Source organism: Mastomys coucha, unplaced genomic scaffold (assembly GCF_008632895.1).
Source record: "Mastomys coucha isolate ucsf_1 unplaced genomic scaffold, UCSF_Mcou_1 pScaffold18, whole genome shotgun sequence".
NCBI classification, from domain to species: Eukaryota; Metazoa; Chordata; class Mammalia; order Rodentia; family Muridae; genus Mastomys; species Mastomys coucha.
In genome coordinates, this window is record NW_022196900.1 from 64324806 (window position 1) to 64347923 (window position 23118).

The following is a 23118-nucleotide window of genomic DNA, read 5'->3' on the forward strand; positions in this document are numbered from 1 at the left end:
CCAGAACATAGAAGAATGGGAGACCAGCTCCCAGGACATAGAAGAATGGGAGACCAGCTCCCAGGACACAGAAGAATGGGAGACCAGCTCCCAGGACATAGAAGAATGGGAGACCAGCCCCAGGACATAGAAGAATGGGAGACCAGCTCCCAGGACTTAGAAAATGGGAGACCAGCTCCCAGGACTTAGAGGAATGGGAGACCAGCCCCCAGAGCTTAGAGACCGGAGCGGCCTGGCAGGAGAAAAGAAAAATGAGGTAGCAAACAATTGCCAGGTGGCTAACCTGCTTCTGAACCCTAGCACACGCCAGCACCAATCAGAGACCACCCCGTACTTTCCCCTGCCTTAGTTTCCCCTTTTTCCTAGCAACTGTGTGGGTATAAAAACCTGTTTAAATTTTTGCTTGGTGCCAGACTCCTCTACCCTTGCGTGGGATATGAGTCTTGCCCCAGCCAACTGGAATAAAAAGCCTCTTGCTGATTGTATCAAGTCTTGGTGGTGTTTGGGGTCGCCATTCCCGAGCCCTGAGTGTGGGGTCCTCCCCCCCATTTTTTAAGAGCTCTAACAGAACCAACTCTTGTGGGTTATCCTTTGACCTTCATATATGTGCAGTGTCATGCACTACCCCATATACATGTATGCACAAATAGACATGAACACAGTAAATAAATAAGTTCAAAATTGTTAAATAAGTGTATTAAAATTTTGATAAGGGCTAGCAGGATGGCTCAATGGGTAAAGTCACTTGATGATATGATCATTTTAAAAGATGCATTAAAAAGCATTTAATAAACTTGAACATCTCTCATGATTTAAAAAATTTGAACCTATTGTTAACAAACTACAAAAATCAACTCTAAATGGACCAAAGGCCTAAATGTAAGACTTGAAACTATCGTTTCAATTGCCCACGTATTTATGAATATGATCACAAAGCATGAGAACAAAAACAAAAATAGACAAATGAAAACACTAAATAAAAGACTTCTATAAGGCAGCAAAGAAATTAATCAGTAAAATGAAGAGACAAACGATATAAAATCAGAGACAATCTCTGCCAACTATCCCTCTGGCAAAGTATTTCTATCCAGAGTTCATAAGAAATAGCATGTGTCCAGTTTAAAAGTGGGCAAATAGCCTTAGCAGGCATGTCATAAGAGGAATGTAAATGGGCAACAAACATGTGCAATAGCCTCTGAAGTATTGCTGCCTTTCTGCCAGAGTCTTCAAAAACCATGCCAGCCAGAGAAGATAGAGCAAAGGCCCAAAATGGAGATGTTGCAGCCTGTGTGTTTCCCTTTGTGGTGTCAGACATTTACACACCAGCCCAGAAGTGAAGTGTGGTCTGGGATGAATGATGTGGTTCCCAGTCTTCTCTCTGGCTACCCAGGCACCTGGAGAGGAAATCTGGAAATAGAGGTCTGTACTGGCTGGTTTTGTGTGTCAACTTGACACAGGCTGGAGTTACCACAGAAAAGGGAGCTTCAGTTGGGGAAGTGCCTCCATGAGATCCAGCTGTAAAGCATTTTCTCAGTTGGTGATCAAGGGGGGTGAGCCCATTGTGGATGGTACCATCCCTGGGCTGGAAGTCTTGGGTTCTATAAGAGAGCAGGCTGAGCAAGCCAGGAGAAGCAAGCCAGTAACATGCCTCCATGGCCTCTGCATCAGCTCCTGCTTCCTGACCTGCTTGAGTTCCAGTCCTGACTTCCTTTAGTGATGAACTACAATGTGGGAAGTATAAGCTCAATAAACCCTTTCCTCCCCAACTTGATTCTTGGTCATAATGTTTTGTGCAGGAATAGAAACCCTAAGACAGGGTCCGAGGTCCATGTTTCCCCTCAGGGTGTCAGCAGGAAGGCGAAGACAGAGCCTAAGTCGAGCACGGTCTGATTGGGAACAAGCGCCAAGTACAAGAGGAATAGGAGAAGAGAGAAGCCTTACTTGGGATTCTTAGCATTGAGGCTCTTCAGGCAAAAGCCTTTACTGTGGTGATCCCTGGTGAAGCAGCAGACTGAGATGGTCTTAGCTTCTTCATATTGCTTTATTGGGGGTGGATGTGGACACATATGCTTTATTCAGGGTGAACCAGGGATTATATAACTCTTAGTGGAAGAGCATAAGAATATCCAAGAAGGGAAGGCCATTGGCTGAAGGCTAAGGCTATCCAGAGCAGGTACAGAGAAAGGAAGAGGCTCTACTCCTGCCAGTCTCAAATCTCTGAGATTCCTGGGGTTTGAGCCCACTCAGCCTCACCAGTTCATATGCCTGTCTGGCCACACAGCCCACTTCCCTCACATGCCTCTAGGGAAATATAAACCAAACCCTAGTTAGAATGACTTTTTTTCCAAACAAGGAACTCTTACACCCGTCTGTTGGAAATGTAAAGCATAGCTACTATAAAAAAGTGTGCCCCGCCCCCTAATTAAAAGACAATCCAACTATCCCAAGCCTGAGAACACATCCAAAGGAAATTAAATCATTGTTCCAAAGAAACACCTGCAGGTCCAAGTTATTGAGAATGTGGGATCAACCTAGGTGTTCACCTCCAGAAAAGGTTGTATATAAACACAATGGAGCCACAAAGAAGACTGAAATCCTGCCGTTCACAGTAAAATGTAAGGAGCTGGATGATGTAAAATGAACCAGGCACAAAACGACAAGTATCACAGATTCTCCCTCATGTGTGGAAGCTGAAATAGCATGGCCTAAATGTAAGAGCGTAATAATGAAAGACTGGGAAGGAAGGATACAGGAAACTGAATGTGATCTACATATATCAGAATATCAAACTAAACCCTGCAAGATGGTCTTGATTACAAAATCTGAAATAGGATAGGAAAAAGCCTACTTCTAAAATGATATCAATGAATTTTACATTAATATGTCTTTCTAACATGGCAAAATGACATAAATAGAAAACACAGAATGCTTAAAGCAGCATTATTCATAATAATCAAAATACAAAAGCTTTCCAAATGTCTCTTAACAAAACAAGATAAGTAGTAGAGACTTATGTAATACTGTGCATAAATGAGAGAGAATAAATTGCAATTAAATGCAGCTACATACAAAAAGCTCACAATCAATCTCAGATAAAAGAAGCAATATAGAAATTATTCTGTTTCTAAAAGCCTCAAAAGTGGGCGCAATTATAACGAGGAGGGGGTTCAGTGGGAATAGTGACAGTGGAGACAGTGACCACAGGGTGCTCCCAGAACAAACACCAGTACTTTCTGTCTTTGTGGGAGCAGTGTTCATGGGTGTATGACTATCAGCACTCATATAAAGAAGGATTAGAAGGATGGGAATCTTTCTGGAATAGAGGGTGTTGTGGTTCAAATGTGAAATGTCCTCCATGGACTCTCACGCTTGAGCACTTGGTCCCAGATGCTGACACTATGTAGGAGGGCTGTAGAATCTTTAGGAGTTGGAATTTTTCTGGAGGGATTGAGCCATTGGGGGTGGGCCTTGATGTTTTATTGCAACACCTCACTTCCTATTTGGGCTCTGCTTCCTGAAGGCAGATGCCATGCGGCCAACCAGATTTCTGTTTCTGACACCTGACCCTGGCTGCTGCAGTGTCTTCACCACCATAATGGACTGTATTCCTCTGGAACTAGGTCAAAATTAATTTTCTTCTTCACATTGCTTTTTCCAAAGGATTTTATCACAGGAACAAGAAAGTATCAAAGGAAGCATTATAATTTTAAAATTTAACTGAGAACTTTTGGGGACCCTGGGTATGATGGTATATGCCTGGCTTCCTAGACACGGAGGTAGGAGAATCACCTCAAGTTTGGTCTACATACTGAGTTCTAGGCCAACCAGGATTATGTAATGAGAATCTATTTCAAAAGAACTATGGCAAGCCAAGGGTTACTAAATCTATCAGCAGGTTGGAACTTGGTGCAAAAGTTGGCCCAGGTTATTGGCCTTTACTTATGCAAATTCAGAACTTTAACTCTGGGAATCAGGAGCGGTCTGATGTGCATATGTTCTAACTCCTACCATCACCAGACTCCTGCCAAAAATAACACAAGGCTCCTTTCTTCTTTGCCCATGGTGAAATAAAATGGTCTCACTGGTTGTCTCTGAATTTCCTTTCCAAGGAAGTCCTTACATTCCCTGAAGATACTTCTACCACGGAAGCAGAAGCCTTTTTACTTCTGACTTCTAAGTATCACACTAAGAAGTTCGTGGACCTATTTAATTCTCCGAGCTCTATAGGGTAGATGGCATCATGACAAGAGTGCAGGTGAGGACAGCAGAATCTGGAGGACACTGATTACTTTCATCTCTGCAATGACAAAATACCCAACGAAAGCAACCTAGGTAATGGGCTCATTTCATCAGGTAGAGAGTGACACCTGTAGGACCTTGAGATGGCTGGTCACACTGCATCTACAGGGACAAAGCAGAGAAATGAATGCTGCAGCTCCATGATCTTTTTCATTCTTCACTCAGTCTCAGACCCTAGCCTATCAAAGGTGCTGCCCACAGTTAATGCAGGTTTTCTCGCCTCATTTAACCTAATCTAGAAAATACCGCACTGACATGTTCAGAAATTTGTTTTCATGGTGATTCTAAATCCTATTACACTGATAAACAAGATTAACCACCACAACCCAACTCATTGTCAACCTGACTCACAAATCGACCAGTTTAAGCCATCACCTTCCACCCTTGTCCTCATAGATTTATAGACATCTCATAATGCAAAATGTATTCAATCTAATTTCAAAAGTCCCTATAATCTTTAGCAATTACCACATACTTTAAAACTCCAAAGTCCAAGCCTTTGTTGAGATTCAAGGTAATTCTTACTTGAGAGACACTACATATTTTTTTAAGTTACATTCTTATCATATACAAAGGAACATAATAAATATTCCCATTCCAAAAAGGAGCTCTGGGGCACAGGAAGAAGTGAGTGGACCACAGGGAGACTGGAATTCATTAAGGAAAACATCAAATCCTACAGCTCCACTGCAGCTTCTAGGGATCATGGTAGAATCTTCTGGGCTCCAAAGTGTTGGACAGCCCATTCCTCAGCTGGGCTGCCTGAGGTACACATAGCCCCTGTGTTGAGCCAACTCTCCTCCGTGCCTACAGCTTTCTTCGGCAGAAATTCCACGGTCCTAGATTCACCAACACGCTGCGGACTCCACTACAACCTCGATTTCACTGTCAGCTTCACACGGTGACCTCAGGATGTCCTCCTAGCAGGAACTGCGACCCTGGCACACACCACCTGGCCTTAGGGGCTCTCCAGAACTGCTGTACAGACCTCAGAACCTCCTCAATCTTGCATCTTTTGTGCCTGTGAAACCACTGTCATGTGGACAGTTCTGCCAAGTTCTGCCTGCAACTTGGAATGGAGCCTGACCCTGACCTCCTGGACAACAGCTATCCTGGCTTCTGTATGCTAACTCTGGGGAAATCCTTTCCGAGGAAACCGATTTTGAGCTGGGAACCCCAACAGTACCATTCTTAGTTTAGGTTCCCTCCTTTCAAATGAATCTGAATTTCCATCAGATGGAGCCTTCCATGAGTGAGGTCTTGTCCTCAGAGCTCCTCTCCTGTTCTCCTGCTGAGTGCCCGATTCCTGTTGCATGGCACTAATCTTTTTAACATTCTCCATGAAACCTGACACTTAATTCACACATACTTCCTCCTCAAATGTCAGTTTTCTTATCTCTCTGCTCCACTTTCTGCTTCAGCGCTGTCTGTTTCATAATATCGCTTAGAGTAAGTTGTAGAATAATTTAAAATTCTCTACAAATTAAAAAAACACAAAACCAGTTTTCACCTCAAGGACCCTTAGGATTCATTTTAATGATTACCCCTGAGATTGTAATATGCATCCTTGACTCACTAATGTCTAACACAAATTTGGATTTTTACTTTTCTCAGATAATGCAAGTGCTTCAGAATACATTGGTCTACACTCACATTTTGCTTTGTATTTAATTCTGACATATATTTTAAATCTTACAGGATGGACTTTTATTATCGGTTTCTATTGAGTTACTCTTTGGTGGGCCCTTTCCAGTACCTTTCATGTCCTCTTGGGCTTTGTAATGTTTTGAATAAAAATGCCCCCCATGGCCCATAGGGAGTGGCACTATTGGAGATGTGGCTTTATTAGACTAGTGTGGCCTTGCTGGAGGAAATGTGTCACTGAGGTTGGACTTTGAGGTTTCAGAAGCTCAAGACAAGCCCAGTGTCACTCTCTTCCTGTTGCCTATCAATCCAGATGTAGACGTTTCACTTACCTCCCTAGCACTATGTCTGCCTGCTTGCTCCCATGCTTCCCACCATGATGACAACAGACTAAACCTCCGCATTGTGAGCCAGCCCGAGTTAAGTGTTTGCCTTTATAAGAGCTCCCATGGTCCCCTCTTTCTCCTCCATGTGAGCCATATATATGACTTGGCTTCTCACCAGTGTTTCCTCACAAGACGTTCAGAATCAAGTGATTTCTGGCCAAGAAACAAAAACAAAATCATCCTACTCCTCAATGGATTCAGATGAAAACTGGTAACAAAATCAGGCACAACTCCAAGAGAAGACACTTGAGGAGAACGAAGCTGAGCCACACAATGGCAAGACTAAGGGTTTATACTGAATCATGGTCATCAATCAATCCTACCAGATGGAGTTCACATTTTTAACCTGGAAACTCGGTCATGCCTAAACTGGGGGTGTGGTTTGTCTTGTAACAAAACGTAATTAAAAAAAAAAAAAAAAAAGAGTTGCCATGGTCATGGTGTCTCTTCATAGCAGTAAAACCTTAAGAAAGGCTTCTTGCTTTTATTTGGGATTAATTTCTTGCTTACTGAATTCTAATAATTTCCTTTACTGTAGTTATGCTGGTAATAAATTAAATTTATCTCTCAAAAATAAGTGTTGCTTTATTTTTAAGTTTTTTTTTCTCCATTCATGTGGCAAAGCTGAAATTTTATTTCACTCTTAGCTTCAAAAATCGCTCCCTTCAAGAATGTGCAATGCCAAGGGGAGGGAATAGGGTTGTTTTCCCCCAACCTCAGGGGAAACCAGGAAAGGGGATAACATCTGAAATGTAAATAAAGAAAATATCTAAAAAACAAAAAAAGAATGTGCAATACCCACTCTGTAACTATCAATGGTCTTCAAATCAAAGTAGTGTTTATAAGACAGGAAATGCTCTAACTTCACTTCAGTTTACTTAGTTTTCAAAGACTTAGGACATAAATGACCCAGAAGGTCAATATAACATAACCACATGAGTCCTTAAAACCAAGAGCTGTTACAACCCAGCACAGTCTTCATATAGGTCACACGAGGTTATGAGACTCACATGAGTGGATCCTAGTGGATCTAGTAAAAAGACTCAAGCAGGTACCACTTGTATGCATCTGAACAGACACCTTAAATGGAAGCTGGAGGTCTGTTTCTGTTTCCTTACAATTGTGTAAAAACAATGACCTTACACTTCTTCCATAGACCCTCCAGCCCAAAGCCAACTAACCATTTATGGGTGATTTTAATTAAAATGATGTTTAGGGGCTGGCGGATGTCTCAGTGGATATAGACTCTTACACACAGGCCTGATGACCTGAATGCAAAATTCCCCCTATCTTACAAGGTGGCAAGGTAGAACTGATTCTCAATAGTTAGTTGTCCTCTGACCTCCAGACTCCCACAATGGCACATGGGCACTTGTACACATACCACCACCACCATCATCATCATCAAAATAAATAATGTTTTAAATGTTTGGTAGACAAACTACATAATCATATTTATCTTATTCTACATTCAGAAAAAGTTAATTTAAAGAAGGAAAACCCCAGGAATAGTGAGATGCCTAAGCACTTACAGAGGACCCAGATTCAGTTCCCAGCATTCACAATGTATAGTTCACAATTGCCTGTAACTACGGGGTCAGGAAATCTCACATCCTCTTCCAGCCTATGTGGAAAATTGTGTGTGTGTGTGTGTGTGTGTGTGTGTGTGTGTGTGTGTGTATACATATAAATATATGCCACAACACCCCTACACAGTAACACACATACATATAATTAAAATATTTTAAAAGTATCACTAAATAAGGAAAGTCTAAGGTTATGTTTCCAGTCACCCATTCACTCACGCCCACATACCCTATAATTAACTTGCTCTGTGGAGGTTGTGATAACAAATAGTCTGGACTTTCACACTACTCCAGTTTGTGACTTATGTATTCTTTCTATCCCTCATTCCTCTATGGTTCAGCCTGGATATTTACTTTTGACCTATATCATTCACTACACTAATCTTTTCAGAATCTAATCTGTTAAAATATCAACAAGATTCTGTTTTGATGACTGCATTTTTTGGTTCTAAAATTTCCTTTGCTTATTTGTATGGATTCCAAACCTGATAATAAAAGGCCCTGTCTTAAATATATTAGTAAGTTAAAGTTCATGTCTGATAACTTTAAAATCTAAATCATGTTCATACATTTCCTGTTATCACAGACCTCTCCTGGAACGCTGAACGCTGTATATGAACATCTGTAGAGACCCCACTTGATTGTGGGTTGTTTATTTGTTTGTTTGTTGGATTTTTTCCTTTAGAGAAGATAGAAAGTAGACATTCTTAGTCTGGGATTAGGCTGATCGTAAACAAATTTTAACCTTCCAAGTGTTGTAACTAACTGCAAATGCACATGTATACCAAGGACTGGCTCTGGAAAACTTAATTCTATTTTCTCCTCAGAATTCAAACTGCTCAGTCCTTCTCTCTACTTGGCTCTCACAGTTATCATCCTCACAAATTAGCGAACTCAAAATGTCAGGCTCACTCCAATAGATTTTTCTTCTCAGGATTCTTTGAAACAGGTTCGGCTGCCTTCAAACAGATGGCTGAGGAATTATTTGAAATTTTCCCTCCAGTTTTTTCAGTTGTTCTTAACTATTTATGAAAGTTGATTTCATACAAGTCATAGCCAGGAGACATGTCAATAACACAAGGAAAAAATGTATATGCAATAACAGAATGATAAAGTTGGCAAGAGTATCATCATAGGGAAGCTATACCTAACTTCCATGTAAACTGTACAACCACCTACACATGAGTAAATGAGTCAATAACAGAATCTCATGGGTGTCTGGTATTGGTGCCTGGAAGCAGATCTACTTCTGACCCATATTGTGCTTCCCTGCAACCATCTCCAAGGCATTGCCAGTTATGGCGACTTTTTTTTTCCAAATGCATTTTTAGCTGCATCACAATCACACACTGTTTTCTCACAGTGTGAAAAACATCTCATTTCCTCTACGAGGTCACATAGCACACTTTTGAACTTCTCCTAAATATAAAGCTTATTGTCAGAATGAATCACAATTGGCTATATTTTTCCAAGCTGTAAAACAACCATTATTCCAAATCTGACTTAAACTATAACAAAACAGAACTAGTCCTACAACTGCCAACTAATGCTGCCTCTGCATATCTATTTTCCACCTGGCAAGAATTTTATCTTTGAGCATTCATAATGTGTAGTTCTTAAGCTTGTGGTCACCTAGAACTCCAAGTCTTAGAAATTCCTATCAACTGCTCCATTCTCTATGCACCATCTGTGTTTTGGTTTGAGCTTACCTTAAGAGCTAGGTTTGACACATGTCCCTATTGAATTTCACTTTTCTGGCTTTTATATAGCAAACTAAACAGCCTATTCAGTTTAAATCTGATTCTATGGTCTGTCCTCTAGTTATCTCAAATGGCTTTTTGCCATCCTAAACAGCAACTCACATTGGATCTGAGTCCATGTCAGAATCATTTATAAAAAAACTCAGTAGTATGGTCAGGAGAGGTGGCTCAGTGGTTAAGAGTGCCTACTCTCCTCCAGAGGACTGAAGTTCAATTCCCAGCACCCTCATCAAGCAGTTTACAACGGCTTGTAACACCAGCTCCTGGAGTTCCAAAACCTTTGGCTTCTGCAGACACACACACACATCCAGATACAGACAAATGATTAAAATTAAAAACAAGCTTTAAGACAGTTCAAGTGTAGATAGAGTATCCCTTTCTGATGATACCTAACTTCCTTAGGGACAGTAGTTCAGCAGTGATAAACCATCCAGAGCACATTTCATCTTAACAAAGCTACTTTGAAAAACAAAGTCAATTTTTCTAGCTGCAATCTATTGCCAGTATGCAATATAGCTGTGAGATTATCTAGCAGTTCAGACAGCACTAAAACAGGCTATGAAAGGGAGGACTTGGAATGACTGAAAGAAAACATGCTCATCATATAACAGTAACTAAAGACATTAAATATGCAACAGAATCATTTAAGCCAGTTCTGTAACATTCTCCCCTCAATTACATTAGTAAGTCAACTGTGTGTAGTAGTGTCTGTAGTCACATTAATAACATTAATAGTAGTGTTATTTGTTCCTGAAATTCAATATAATTAAAAACAGCAAATATGTACTGGTGGTATTATTGTATTAACTGGGTGAGAGAACTGAAATCACTTGTGGAATCCCACAAAGCACCAACTAAAACACAGTAAAGAGGGAAAATCAAAACAATATATACCAATAGAATTGTACAAGTAAAGTAAGAATATAGAAAAAGAACAAGGGGAGGATCAGAGGTGAGGAGGACCCAACATCTGTCCCAACATCGGGAGTAACTGGGACCAGCAGGACCAGGCACACAGGAACTCCGCCAGTCCAGTGGCTCGGGTTCCTTCTGGTCTCTCTGGGCCAGCAGGTGCCCTCAGAAGACATTGGGCACAAGCTCCGCAGCCAGTCCCACAACACCCAGAGGAAGCTCCACTCCCAAGCACTCTAACACACTCAGGATCAGAGATGAGGAGGACACAACATCTGTCCCAACACCGGGAGTAACTGGGACCAATAGGACCAGGCACACAGGAACTCCATCAGCCCAGTGGCTCGGGTTCCTTCCAGTCTCTCTGGGCTGGTGTCCTGAGCAGACCTTGGGCCCAGGCTCCACAGCCAATCTCACAACACCCAGAGGAAGCTGCTGCACTCCCAGTTGCTCTAACAAGCCCAGGGTCACAAGATCCCAGAATCACAGGATCACAGAGACAGCTTGACTCTGAGGAGTTCTGACACAACCAGGATCACAGAAAAGACAGGCTCCAGTCAGATTTAGCAAGGGCAGGTAGCACTAGAGATAACCAGATGATGCGGGGCAAGCTAAGAATATAAGCAACACAAACCAAGGTTCCTTGGCATCATCAGTACCCAATACTCCCACCATAGCAAGTCCTGTACACACCATTACACCAGAAAAGCAAGATTCAAATCTAAAATCACTTCTCATGATGATGATACAGGACTTTAAGAAAGACATAAATAGCACCCTCAAAGAAATACAGGAGAACACAGGTAAACAGCTAGAAGCCCTTCAGAGGCAACACAAAAATCCCTTAAAGAACTACAGGAAAACACAATCAAATAGGTGAAGGAAATGAGCAAAAACATCCACAATCTAAAAATGAAAATAGAAACAATAAAGAAATCAGAAAGAAAGACAACCCTGGAGACAGAAAGACTAGGAAAGAAATCAGGAGTCATAGATGGAAACATCACCAACGAAATACAAGAGATAGAAGAGAGAATCTCAGGGGCTGAAGAAACCATAGAAAACATTGACACAACAGTCAAAGAAAATGCAAAAACCAAAAAGCTCCTAACCCAAAACATCCAGGAAATCCAGGATGCAATGAGAAGACCAAACCTAAGGATAATAGGTATAGAAGAGAGTGAAGACTCCCAAGGTAATGGGCCAGTAAATATCTTCAACAAAATTATAGAAGAAAACTTCCCTAATCTAAAGAAAGAGATGCCCATGAACATACAAGAAGCCTACAGAACTTCAAATAGACTGGACCAGAAAAGAAATTCCTCCTGTTACATAATAATAAAAATACCAAATGCACTAAACAAAGAATTTTAAAAGCAGTAAGGGAAAAAGATCAAGTAACCTATGAAGGCAGGCCTATCAGAATTACACCAGACTTTTCATAAGAGACTATGAAAGCTAGAAGATCCTGGGCAGATGTCATATAGACTCTACAAGAACACAAATGCCAGCCCAGGCTACTATACCCAGCAAAACTCTCAATTACCATAGATGGAGAAAACAAGATATTCCATGACAAAACAAAATTTATACAATATCTTTCCACAAATTCAGCTCTATAAAGGATAATAGATGAAAAACATCAACATAAGGAGCAAAACTACACCCTAGAAGAAGCGAGAAATTAATCTTTCAACAAACCCACACAAACCTAATTCCACCTCTTACAACAAAAACAACAGGAAGTAACAATTACTTTTTCTTAATATCTTAATATGAAAATTAATATTACCAACATATCCTATTCGAATGAAATCCAAAAATATGAGGAACTAGAAAATTGTTGATTGTCATCCATGGTCTCTCTAATTTGGTAATTGGAGAAATAGGTCCAATATTGTACAATCCATATAAATCTTCAGCTCCTTCCTGACAGTGTCTTGCTTTGTACAACAATAAGGGTCTTGAAATCTTGCTTCTCCTATCTCAATCGCTCTATTAGTAGTACTGTTTATTTCATGTTTTTACACTATACTATGGTTTTCAGAACAGCTTACATATTTCAAAAGTATTTATATACCCAAAAGAAACATAGATAATTAACTTGGGAGGTGGCTTGTAAGAGAACAACAAAGAGTGAGACTGAATGTTTTGCTTGAAGTTTGTAACTCTTGTATCAAGTTTGAAGAAGAGGACTTTATAAGTTACTCTTTCTCAGGCTAGAAAGATGTCTCAGCGGTTAAGAGCACTCACTGCTCTTCCGAAGGTCCTGAGTTCAAATCCCAGCAATCACATGGTGGCTCACAACCATCCGTAATGAGATCTGATGCCCTCTGGGATGTCTGAAGACAACAACAATGTACTTACATATAGTAAATATTTTTTTTAAAAAAAGTTACTCTTTCATCTGAGATGAATGTTTTTCCAAATTATCACAGCCAGTGAACCAAATTCTTACCCTCACCTAGTGTCTGTGCCACCCTCCAAGCAGTACCATTGTTCATGGAAACAGTTGGTGAGTGACTTTATGGATAGATCACCTTAATACACACACCATTTTTTATATTTATGTAACCTGTTCTCTGTGGGCTGAGAATAAATTCACTCACTCAAGTCTAATAGCTTTGACCAAAGCAGGAAGTTCCTTTCCAAAAATCGTGCCTACAATTCATTCCTTGGCATAGCAGAACTGTCAACTCTCAGCTTAGCTACAATGGAGGTAAAATCCTTTGGTGATGTGAGGGTCATTGAAGTACAGCCTTATTACAATGAAATCCAATGTCTAAAAATTGTTCTTATTTGGGGCTTGTACCACAGTAAGAGCCAAGATTTTAAACTCTACTAAATATAAAACAAACAAACAAACAGACTTTATATATTTATGTTCATTTAAAAAAATACTAGTAGTGATGTATTATTTTGAAATATACAATTAATACATTTGGAGTTATTTAAAATTTATATTGAGAAAAATATATGTATTTTCAGAATTGCTGTAGACAAGCATCTACATAAGACTGTTAAATTGATTGTTGTTTTATATCAAACAACTTTTATAATACTCATTTTTATTGTTATAATGTTTTATAAATTTTGAAGAATATGACAAAAAAGATATTATAGTTATTGAAGGGGGGTCTCTGGGAGGAGTTGGGGTACAAAAGGAAAACAAGAATGTAATGCAATTCTATTTACTTAAAATATGTTTTTAAATGTTAACAAATTCAGATAAATTGATATCATGTAACTTTTCTCAACATAATGCAATAAAAGTTTAAATAAATGAAAATAAAAAAAGAAAGAAAAAGAAAAAGAAAACCAGAGGTATGTGTAAACATCTAATTTCATTAATTTCAGTTATGAGAATCATAATTAATTGGTTGTAGTTAACTTATAATTTAGAAAAATTCAGCAGTACTGCATGAAAACATACTGCTCACTGAGTTTTAATAATATATAAAATGACCAAAAAAACCCACAAGGAGCAGAATATTTTAACAAATAAGCACATTAACATTTGGAATAAAAAAATGCAACTTTTATTAATGTTTTTAATTACATAAAAGGCTGGTTTTAAAAATCTAATAAGAGATTCTTTGAAAAAAATTAATACTTGGAAAACAAAGACACCAGCAAAAGAAACAAAGTGAAAATCCATCAGAGGCGAGTACCACCACATAAGTCCCCACTTAAGCAGGGAGACTGCTCCCTTGGAGGGGCGAAGAGAGCTTCTATTATTAGCAGAGATGAAAACTGCCTGAAATTCCTTCCTCACTAGCACCATGCTAAAAATAACATGGTTTACCACACATCAGAATAAATGTTGCTTTGCATATTCATCTCATTTGCTTAAATAGAAAAAAGTACAAACCTAATTCCCAAGCTTTCTCTTGTATTTGGATCTACATATGGTAAGTTGCACTCATTGTTACAGAACATTCAACACAGGTACCCACTTACTAATTATCTCACAGGGTTTGAGATAAGATTGTTCTGATAGACCAAATTAAATTACCTACTTGACTTCAAAAATTAACTAATTTTTCTGCAAAATATTTTCCCTACCATTAAGGAAACCGCAGGAATCTCAGGATAATTGAGGTAGTATTACTGCATTACAGAGCGCAACCAACTCTGGCATGAACCACAAGATAGCGAACACTTTGGCCTGTTTTCATGAAGCAGTGATAGGGACACAGATGAGGAAAAATGGTGCTGTGTCAGCATGAGCGTGACAAAGCCCACGGTCTGATCTCTTCAGGGAGTTTGAGGGACAAGGGCATCACATTCGATGTACACAATGCTTGCCTTGGGGATAGTGAATGGGAGAGGTTGAAAGTGAGCAGTGTCTACACAATTAGAGATCCTGAACACATCCACAAATTCCTTTCATCAAATAAAGTTCTGCTTTCAAAGCTAGACCACAGGGAAGTTAACAGTGTAGTTAACTGTGTGTAAGTGGACCTTTTGCGCTATCTATTTTCATGTACTTCTCACACTGTGTAAAGAACATGAGTCTGGCATATGCCACACAGCTGGCTTATGACAGTTCCACACTAGGCTATCCCACTGCAATGCTCTGTACACTAAAAGAGTATGCAAGTGTCATGTCCCTGTGGACGTGTTTGGAATATATCTGTCTACCACTTGGCAACAGAAGATTATCTGGACAACACCAACAATAACTTCAAGTGTACATAGTGTAATAATTAGAATATGGTTTTTAAAAAAAACTTAAGATTGTGGCTTTCAACATTGAAGAATTTAAAATGTATTTTCCTTTTCTGTTTTATTTTTGAGACAGGCATTGATTGTGTGGCCAACGTGGGACGGCATCCATAATCCTCTTAGCCATGAGTGCTGGGATAGATAGATAGCTATGTGCAGCCCTAAGCTGCGCTTCCCCCATCTTACGTCTGATGTATCTACATTCCTGCTGTTCTCAAGAAATTCAAATTTCTGTTAAGCCAAGGTCAGCAATTAGATACAAATATGTTTAAATCTACTTTTCTTAATCAGCTTAATAACCAACTTGTCAATACTGTCTTTATAAGTTGCGTATGTTCTCTTTTAGGACAGAGATGCAATAAGGACAGAGATCTAACTGTTCAAGGCTTTCAAAGGTCAGAAATAAAAGGAAACATAGTATACCTTTTAACCTTCCATCTGGCCACTTAAAACTCGTTATTTACATTTTGAAATTTTTCATCCAAAAAATAAATAGGAAATATCTTAGTCAGGGTTTCTATTCCTGCACAAACATCATGACCAAGAAGCAAGTTGGGAGAAAAGGGTTTATTCAGCTTACATTTCCACACTGCTGTTTATCACCAAAGCAAGTCAGGAGTGGAACTCAAGCAGGTCAGGAAGCAGGAGCTGATGCAGAGCCTGCTCTCTTATAGAACTCAAGACTTCCAGCCCAGGGATGGCACCATCCACAAGGGACCCTACCCCCTTGATCATTAATTGAGAAAATGCCCCACAGCTGGATGTCATGGAGGCACTTCCCCAACTGAAGCTCCCTTCTGTGTGATAACTCCAGCCTGTGTCAAGTTGACACACAAAACCAGCCAGTACAGGAAACTAGTGAAATATTTATTTAATTTCTCAAAATCTATGAGTTATGGATAACTACTTCAGAAAGAAGAAAACCTAATGTTCTTGGTGACCTCTGCTGATTGGAGGTCGATGTCACTGCAAAGTATCTGCTGGTGCACAGATATAAAGAACAGTTTTCTCACAAGCCACATCTGGCAGGTTTCACCTTAAAAACAAGGGATTCTTTTGAAATGAATAATTGGCAGGATAATAAAGTCTCCTCCAACCAGACTTTATAAATCATATACAAAAGATCTATTCTAGTTATACCACCTTTTCCTAAGCTAGAGGAGCAGAGCAGGTCTAACTCCAACAGTTCCAAACAGCGTCTACCCTACAGAACGGATGAAGTCTTACACCATCAGTTTAGAGGAAATCTTTCAAGAGATTAAAAACATATTACCTCTTTCAACTTTGTCAACCCATATAATCTGTTTCATGGACACTGTCTAGGAACAACAGCAATACTATAGCCTAATGGAAGAAAAAAATTCAATTTAGTCCATTTTAAATAAGTTTTAAATTACTTACTAGCAAATAAGATTTTATATGTTTTTTAAAGTAACTTGAAGCTATGCTATTATACGAAAGCTATACTACTATTTATATTTTTTTCTTATTAATCTTAACTTAGATCAATAAATTTATATATCAACAATCGAAATTAAATTTAACTAGCATAACAGTTAAGAGAGAAAGTACATAAATGTTCCTCGCTCCTCTACACCACATGGTTATTGCCACATAAAATTAAACCATCCACTATTAAGGTTTATAGTAGAGATTAATTTTATAAAATCTAAATCTGTAACAATTAAAAATGTGTGAGCTTTCAACAAAACATGCTGAGACAAGTAGATAAGCACATGGAGAAGATCAACCTTTAACCTCGCCTATCATACTTATGAATGACTGCACAATGGATCACAGAATTAAATGTGGAAGCCAGAACAATCAAATATTCACGAGAAAAGAGAGTAAGCCGAATCTTTTAAATCTCCTAGGCAAAGATGTTTTAACTATGATATCAAATATTTGATTCCCTCCCCCACCTCAAACTCACTATGTACAGACCAGACTGGCCTCGAACTCACAGATATGAACCATTTTTTAAAATGACAACTTTGAGCTCAAAACTTCAAAATTTTTATATTTCAAAAACACAACTAAGAAAAATGAGAAATGAGCCTAAGATGTAGCTCAGTTGGTGAAGTGATTGCCTAAGAAGCTCATAAACAGGGCATGGTGGTGCACGTCTGTAATCCTATCATTTGGGAAGTAGAAACAGGAGGATCAGAAACTCTAAGCCAGGCTTGGCAACGTATTCACTTCGATGCCACTCTGGGATACATAAGATCCTATAAGGAAAGAAAGGGAGGGAGAAAGGGAGGGAGAGAGATGGGGTCCAACAAAGCAAGAATTTTATTTGGAATACATATTCAGCAAGAGACTTGTAACAAAAATTTATTTCAAAAAATCCTGTTAATTCAGTTTAAAAGTTGATGAGCAACTTGTCTTAGCCTGTCTTCTACTGGTACGCAGCATATTTGAGAGCAGGTAATTTATTAAGTAAGGCAGTTTATTTTGGCCAGTGGTGACGGAGGTTGGGAAGTCTACAAGTACTGTGCCAGCCTCTACTCAGCTTCTGGGAACAACTCCATGGAGCTTGTTCTCATAGCAGAAAAAAATCAGGACTAGCAAGTGCATGGGAAAGCCACAAACCACGAGGGGCAAACTTGCTTTATAACAAGTTTATCTATCCCACCATCGCTTATGCACTAAAGAAAGGCACTGATTCCACTAAAGACCAAGATGCCGCATAAAGGTGCCTGCACCTTTCAATGCAGTGTGGGAATCAAATTCCAATATAAGTTGTCATACAAGGCAAACCCTATTCAAGCCATGCACTGTACACCCCAACTAAACACTAGCAAATAGCCAGGCATCAGAGTGCACAAGGCCAGCCTGGCCTACACATCAAGTTCTAGGACAGTCATATCTACATAGTGAGACCTTATCTCAAAAAACAAAACAACCAATTATATATAACTTAAGAATATATATATATATATATATATATATATGAGAGAATAAATGAAAATATGGTCAACAATAAAACACTATCACTAGTAAAATGCAAAGTTAACACTTCACACCCAGTGGAATAACTGTAACAATCAAATAATAACAGCTGTTGATAAAAGAAATGGAAAGAAATGTTGGTAGGACATAAAACAGTACAACCATTTTGGAAAACACTTTGTCAGCATCTCAAAAAGTTAAAGATAAAACTATGCTAGGAAGCAGCAATTCCACTGCTAAGTACCCATTCAAGGTGTGAAAAGATGCGTGTCCCCAGTGTTAAGGTTTGGATATGAATTGTCCCTCGAAAGGCCCTGTGTGAAGAAGCAGTCTCCAGTTAGTGGTACTACTGAAGGGGACTGGATTCCACCTCCAACAAGGGACTGATCCCTGCTGCGTTCATAGAGTGATGGCCACACTGGGTAGAACATAGGAGGTGAGCTTTATTACATCTTTTTACTACCTCTTTAATAAGGTAAGCTTCTTTGCCTCACATATTTCCTACCACAGTGTTCTGCCTCATTACAACACAGGACAAATTGATCAAGTAACTGTTGGGATAATATTGTTGAGCAGTGGAAGGAGTGTCTTTTATTATTCAAATGCTGAGTTCTGTGCCAGCAGAGAACTGAATACAGACGGACTTTGGTGTTGTTATTCATATAACTACATCAAATTTTGTAAACACTCCCTCTCTCACCTTCGGATAGTTTTAATAAAGAGCTGATGGCCTATAGTGAAGCAGGAAAGGATGGACAGGACTTTGGAGAGAGACAGGACTCTCTCTGGGGAAGGAGAGTCAAGCAAAGGAGAATTCTCCAGCCAGATGCTGAGGAAGAAGTGGAACTAGAGACAGACATGGTAACAAGCCACACAGCAGAACTTAGATTAGAATAAATGGGTTAATTTACAAGCTACATGGAAATAAGTCTAAGCTATAAGCCCTTAAGCATTCACAATAAATACAAGCAAGTCTCTGTATCATTGCTCAGAAGCTGATGGTGCCAAAGAAGGTCCCCTTACAAGTAACCACAGACTGAAACCTCTTAAACATAGCTGAACTATATCTTTCTTCCCTTTGAGTTATTGTCCCAAGTATTTACTCAGGGAAACACATCCACAGACAGAGCTTTGCATGTGAATATTCATGGAGGCACTCTTTATAATCGCCTATATAGCAAGATAATGTCCAGCAGCTAAGAATATATGGGGGTGGAGACACACACATACAATGGAAGATCATGCAACAATAAAAAAGGAACAAATCAGGGACATGTTACGCCAGATATGAATCCTCAAAAACCAAAATGCTAGACACAGAGACACCTTACTCCATGATCCCAATTCACCTTTTTCCAGAAAAGACATTTCTTATACGTTTTAGACATAGATAATGGTATCTGAGGGTTGTGGGTGGGAATGGTATTAACTGTAAATGGATAAAATAAATTTTCTACAGCTAAGCTACAATGACGGTTGTGGTACTTGGTAAACTTACTAAAATTGTTGACTTACTTAAAACTAGTGACTTTAGTAATGTGTTTTTAAAACTGTGATAGGGGAGGAGGTCAGGAAGGCCCACTCGAGAAGCTACTTGGGCAGTCACAGCTGCTCATGGGGCTGGGAACAAAGGGTTAGTTTTCTTAGAGAAATGACCCCTAGTAGGTTGCCTATGTTCCAGTGGTTGGCCCTATACTCATGCACGGATCTGCAGAAAGAGGTAGGTAGGTAGGTAGGTAGGTAGGTAGGTAGGTAGGTAGATAAGTGAAATTGGAATGGAGATTTGGTGGCAGGACATTAAAGGAATTAGCGAAAGAGCAGTGACTCTGATTAAAGAACATTGTACGAAACTGTCAAATAATAGATTAAAATGTATTTTTTTGAAAAAGTTTTAAGATTTATTTATTTTATGTATATGAGTACACTACTATAGCTGTCTTCAGACACATCAGAAGAGGACATCAGATCCCATTACAGATGGTTGTGAGCCACCATGTGGTTGCTGGGAATTGAACTCAGGACCTCTGGAAGAGCAGTCTGTGCTCTTAACCACTGAGCCATCTCTCCAGCCCTAAATGTATTCATAAAATGCATATGCTTTGTTTCACCAGTCCCTTGACTTAACTCCAACTATACTGATTACAAACCCACCTGACCTAGTTTAATTTCTGTCATAAAACACTCTGACTAAAAGGGAAGAAAGGGTTTGTTTTAACTCAAATTTCCAGGCTACCGTCAGTTTGAAGGAAGTCAAGGCAGGAACCTGAAGCAGATCCGGTCACCAGAAGAGAGAGAGAACACATGCAGCCATGCTTGCTCATCATGCTCAGCCACCCCTCTATACTTACACAGTGCAGGACCCAAACTCAGGAGACAGTGCTGCCCAGATCTAAATAATTCTTCATTAAGATTCCCTTCCTAGGTGATTATTCCTTGTGTGCATTTGACAATTAATAGTAACTATCACACCACACAGTGTCTCTTTAGGGAAGAGCAAACGGTCAGGAAAAATCCAAACGGCTTGTTCCAAAAGGGTTCTCCAGGAAGAAAGGTTTTTCTCATAAATCAAAGGTTCCTTCTGTTCCATTTATATTTTAGGAAGCTGGTGCTTAGAAGCAGACAGAGATTATAACCAAATAGTTTTGACTTATCCCTTGGCAATGGCCTGAGGAGTCTGATTAGGTAGGTATTCCACTCGACATCAAGAGTGCAAGAAAAAAAAAAAGTCAAGAGCAAACAAAAGCACTTAGTAGAACATGAAAACATATATGGCTAAGTTATATAACTTACCCTAAATGGCAAGGCATCCATTTGCATAACTTTGCAATGCCACAGCAAAGCAGTTCTCAGCAAAGATGGTGTCAACATCGTTCATCTAATCTCTGGATCATCTCCCCGACTATCCACAATTCTTACAAGATCCCAACTTCACAAGACTTGAAAGAATTTTACAAACATTTTAGGTCTTTACAAAACTACCCATTCGGTGAGGCCACGTGTGACCACCTTAATATAATCTGTCAACCCACAAAAGTCCCCATCCTTCCTTCCCCTGTTCTCCTTTCTCAACAGGAGGGGGCTTATACTTGTCCCATGTATTCTGACTGTCTTTCCCTCGTAGAGAGTGAGTCCCAGGAAAGCTCAGGTTTGGCTCTTTCCTAGAATTCCACTGCCTGGAACAGTTCCTCGCGTGTGGTAAGAGCACTCAGTAAGTGCTATCTCATTGTACAAAACGGGTATTAGATACACCAAGAGGAGTTAATCCTCGCAGGAATGATGAGTCTCTCCCTTCTATTCAAGTCTTCACTGGAGGTTAAAATGTGAAAAATAAGCCTCAGCATAAAATCCCCAGACTGCTTACCCAATATTTATTCACCAACAACAAAAGGCTAATGTTTCACTTTTAATTCTCAACTTGCTACCAACTATTTTTTAACAAGAGCTGCAGTTCTGTTAAAAGGACGGGTAATCAAACCCCATGTGACTTTTATTAACTAATAAGAAAGCAAAGCAAAGTTTAATACTTAACTAGTAAGTGCAGTGTGAAATTTCAAAGGCAACCTGGTTTTTTCCAAAATCCCCAAAGCAATCCCTTCACCAACAAACCAACCCTTTGCCTAAGCAAGTCTGACCTCTTGGGGACCCAAATTCCATCACCAAGAGACATTTTCTCCCGGACCCTGATCCCAGAAGCCTTCCTTGAACCAATCAACCAATAGAGCTAGGGGTTCCCCTCAATTCTCTGTCCAACCCGCTGCATTCCAGCATTTTCACACACCCAGCAGAGGGACTCTCGCACCTCTAGGCTCCGGGCGTGCCCCTAGTCAACTCCACCGTCAAAGGCCTGGCCCAGGGAAGGATCTGGGAAAGGCAGGGGCCTCATCAGCAAGGCCAAAATTGGAGGACATCTTAGACCTCACCCTGAATCTGCCAATTCTCTGTGACCTTGGGCGTTTCGCTGAAGCCTCCGAGCTCTCTTTCTCTCACCTTTAAGGTGAGGACCGCACCCTGACCGCGCCACGTTAAAGATTAAGTGAGACCACAGACAGAAGCGGCTCCACGCAGAGCGCTTGGCACCAGTGGGAGACCCACTCCCAATCCGCGGCGCCGTGACTCCCCCATCCTCTCCACGCTTCGGGGCCCTTTGGACTGGGCCAGTCGCCCAATTCTGCAGACAAGTGAGCTGAGGCATAGAGGGGGGGAAAAAAAAGCCCAGGGCCTCGGAGGCACCCCCGCCAAGGCACACCCCATAACCGCCGGTCCTCCCGGGACCCACGCTCCGGCTGCCGCGCCAGGTGCTTGTGCCCCGGGCTCGCCCGCGGGCGCTCCACCTGCCACCCGGCCTCGCGCCCGCGCCACTACACTCACTCTTCACTTTGCCGAAGGTGCCGACGCCCAGGGTGTCCCCCAGCACGTAGTGTCCGATCTTCACCCGCCCGTCGTGTTTCTGCTTCTCAGCCATGTTCGGCGCGCGGCCTCCGTCGGCCGCGGGCTCTGAGCGCCGCCGCCGCCGCTACCGCCGCCGCCGCCGCCGCCGCCTACCCACAGTGCAGCGGGCCCGGGGGCGGGACGGGGACGCCGGGGGCGCGGTGGGGTGAGCGCAGCCCGGCGCGTGTGGACGCGGGCTTAGGGGAGCAGAGCGGAGGCGTCCCGAGGAAAGCCCACGGCGGTGAGGATGGAAGGGATGGATCTAAGCGCGGCCGAGATGGAAGGAGAATCGGAAGAGAAGAGGGGGCGAGGGGGTGTAGACGGTGAGACGTGCCTCGGGGCGAGAGGGCCAGGAGCTGGGGAGGTCGGCCCTCCCCTAGCCCCTGGCATGCTCCCCCTGGCCAAGGTTTGTCTGTCTGGGAA

General features: G+C 40.8%; 1 protein-coding gene across 1 annotated transcript in view; it reads right to left on the bottom strand.

Annotated features, from left to right (window-relative positions):
- The window catches only part of Prkaa2 (protein kinase AMP-activated catalytic subunit alpha 2), a 76001-nt gene extending 53181 nt beyond the window's left edge, over positions 1 to 22820 (bottom strand). Inside the window, exon 1 of the mRNA XM_031378036.1 lies at positions 22636 to 22820. Within this exon, the coding sequence (XP_031233896.1) occupies positions 22636 to 22729 (94 nt within the window). The 5' untranslated portion in view covers positions 22730 to 22820. The remainder of the gene's footprint in view (positions 1 to 22635) is intronic.
- Positions 22821 to 23118: the final 298 nt, after the last annotated feature.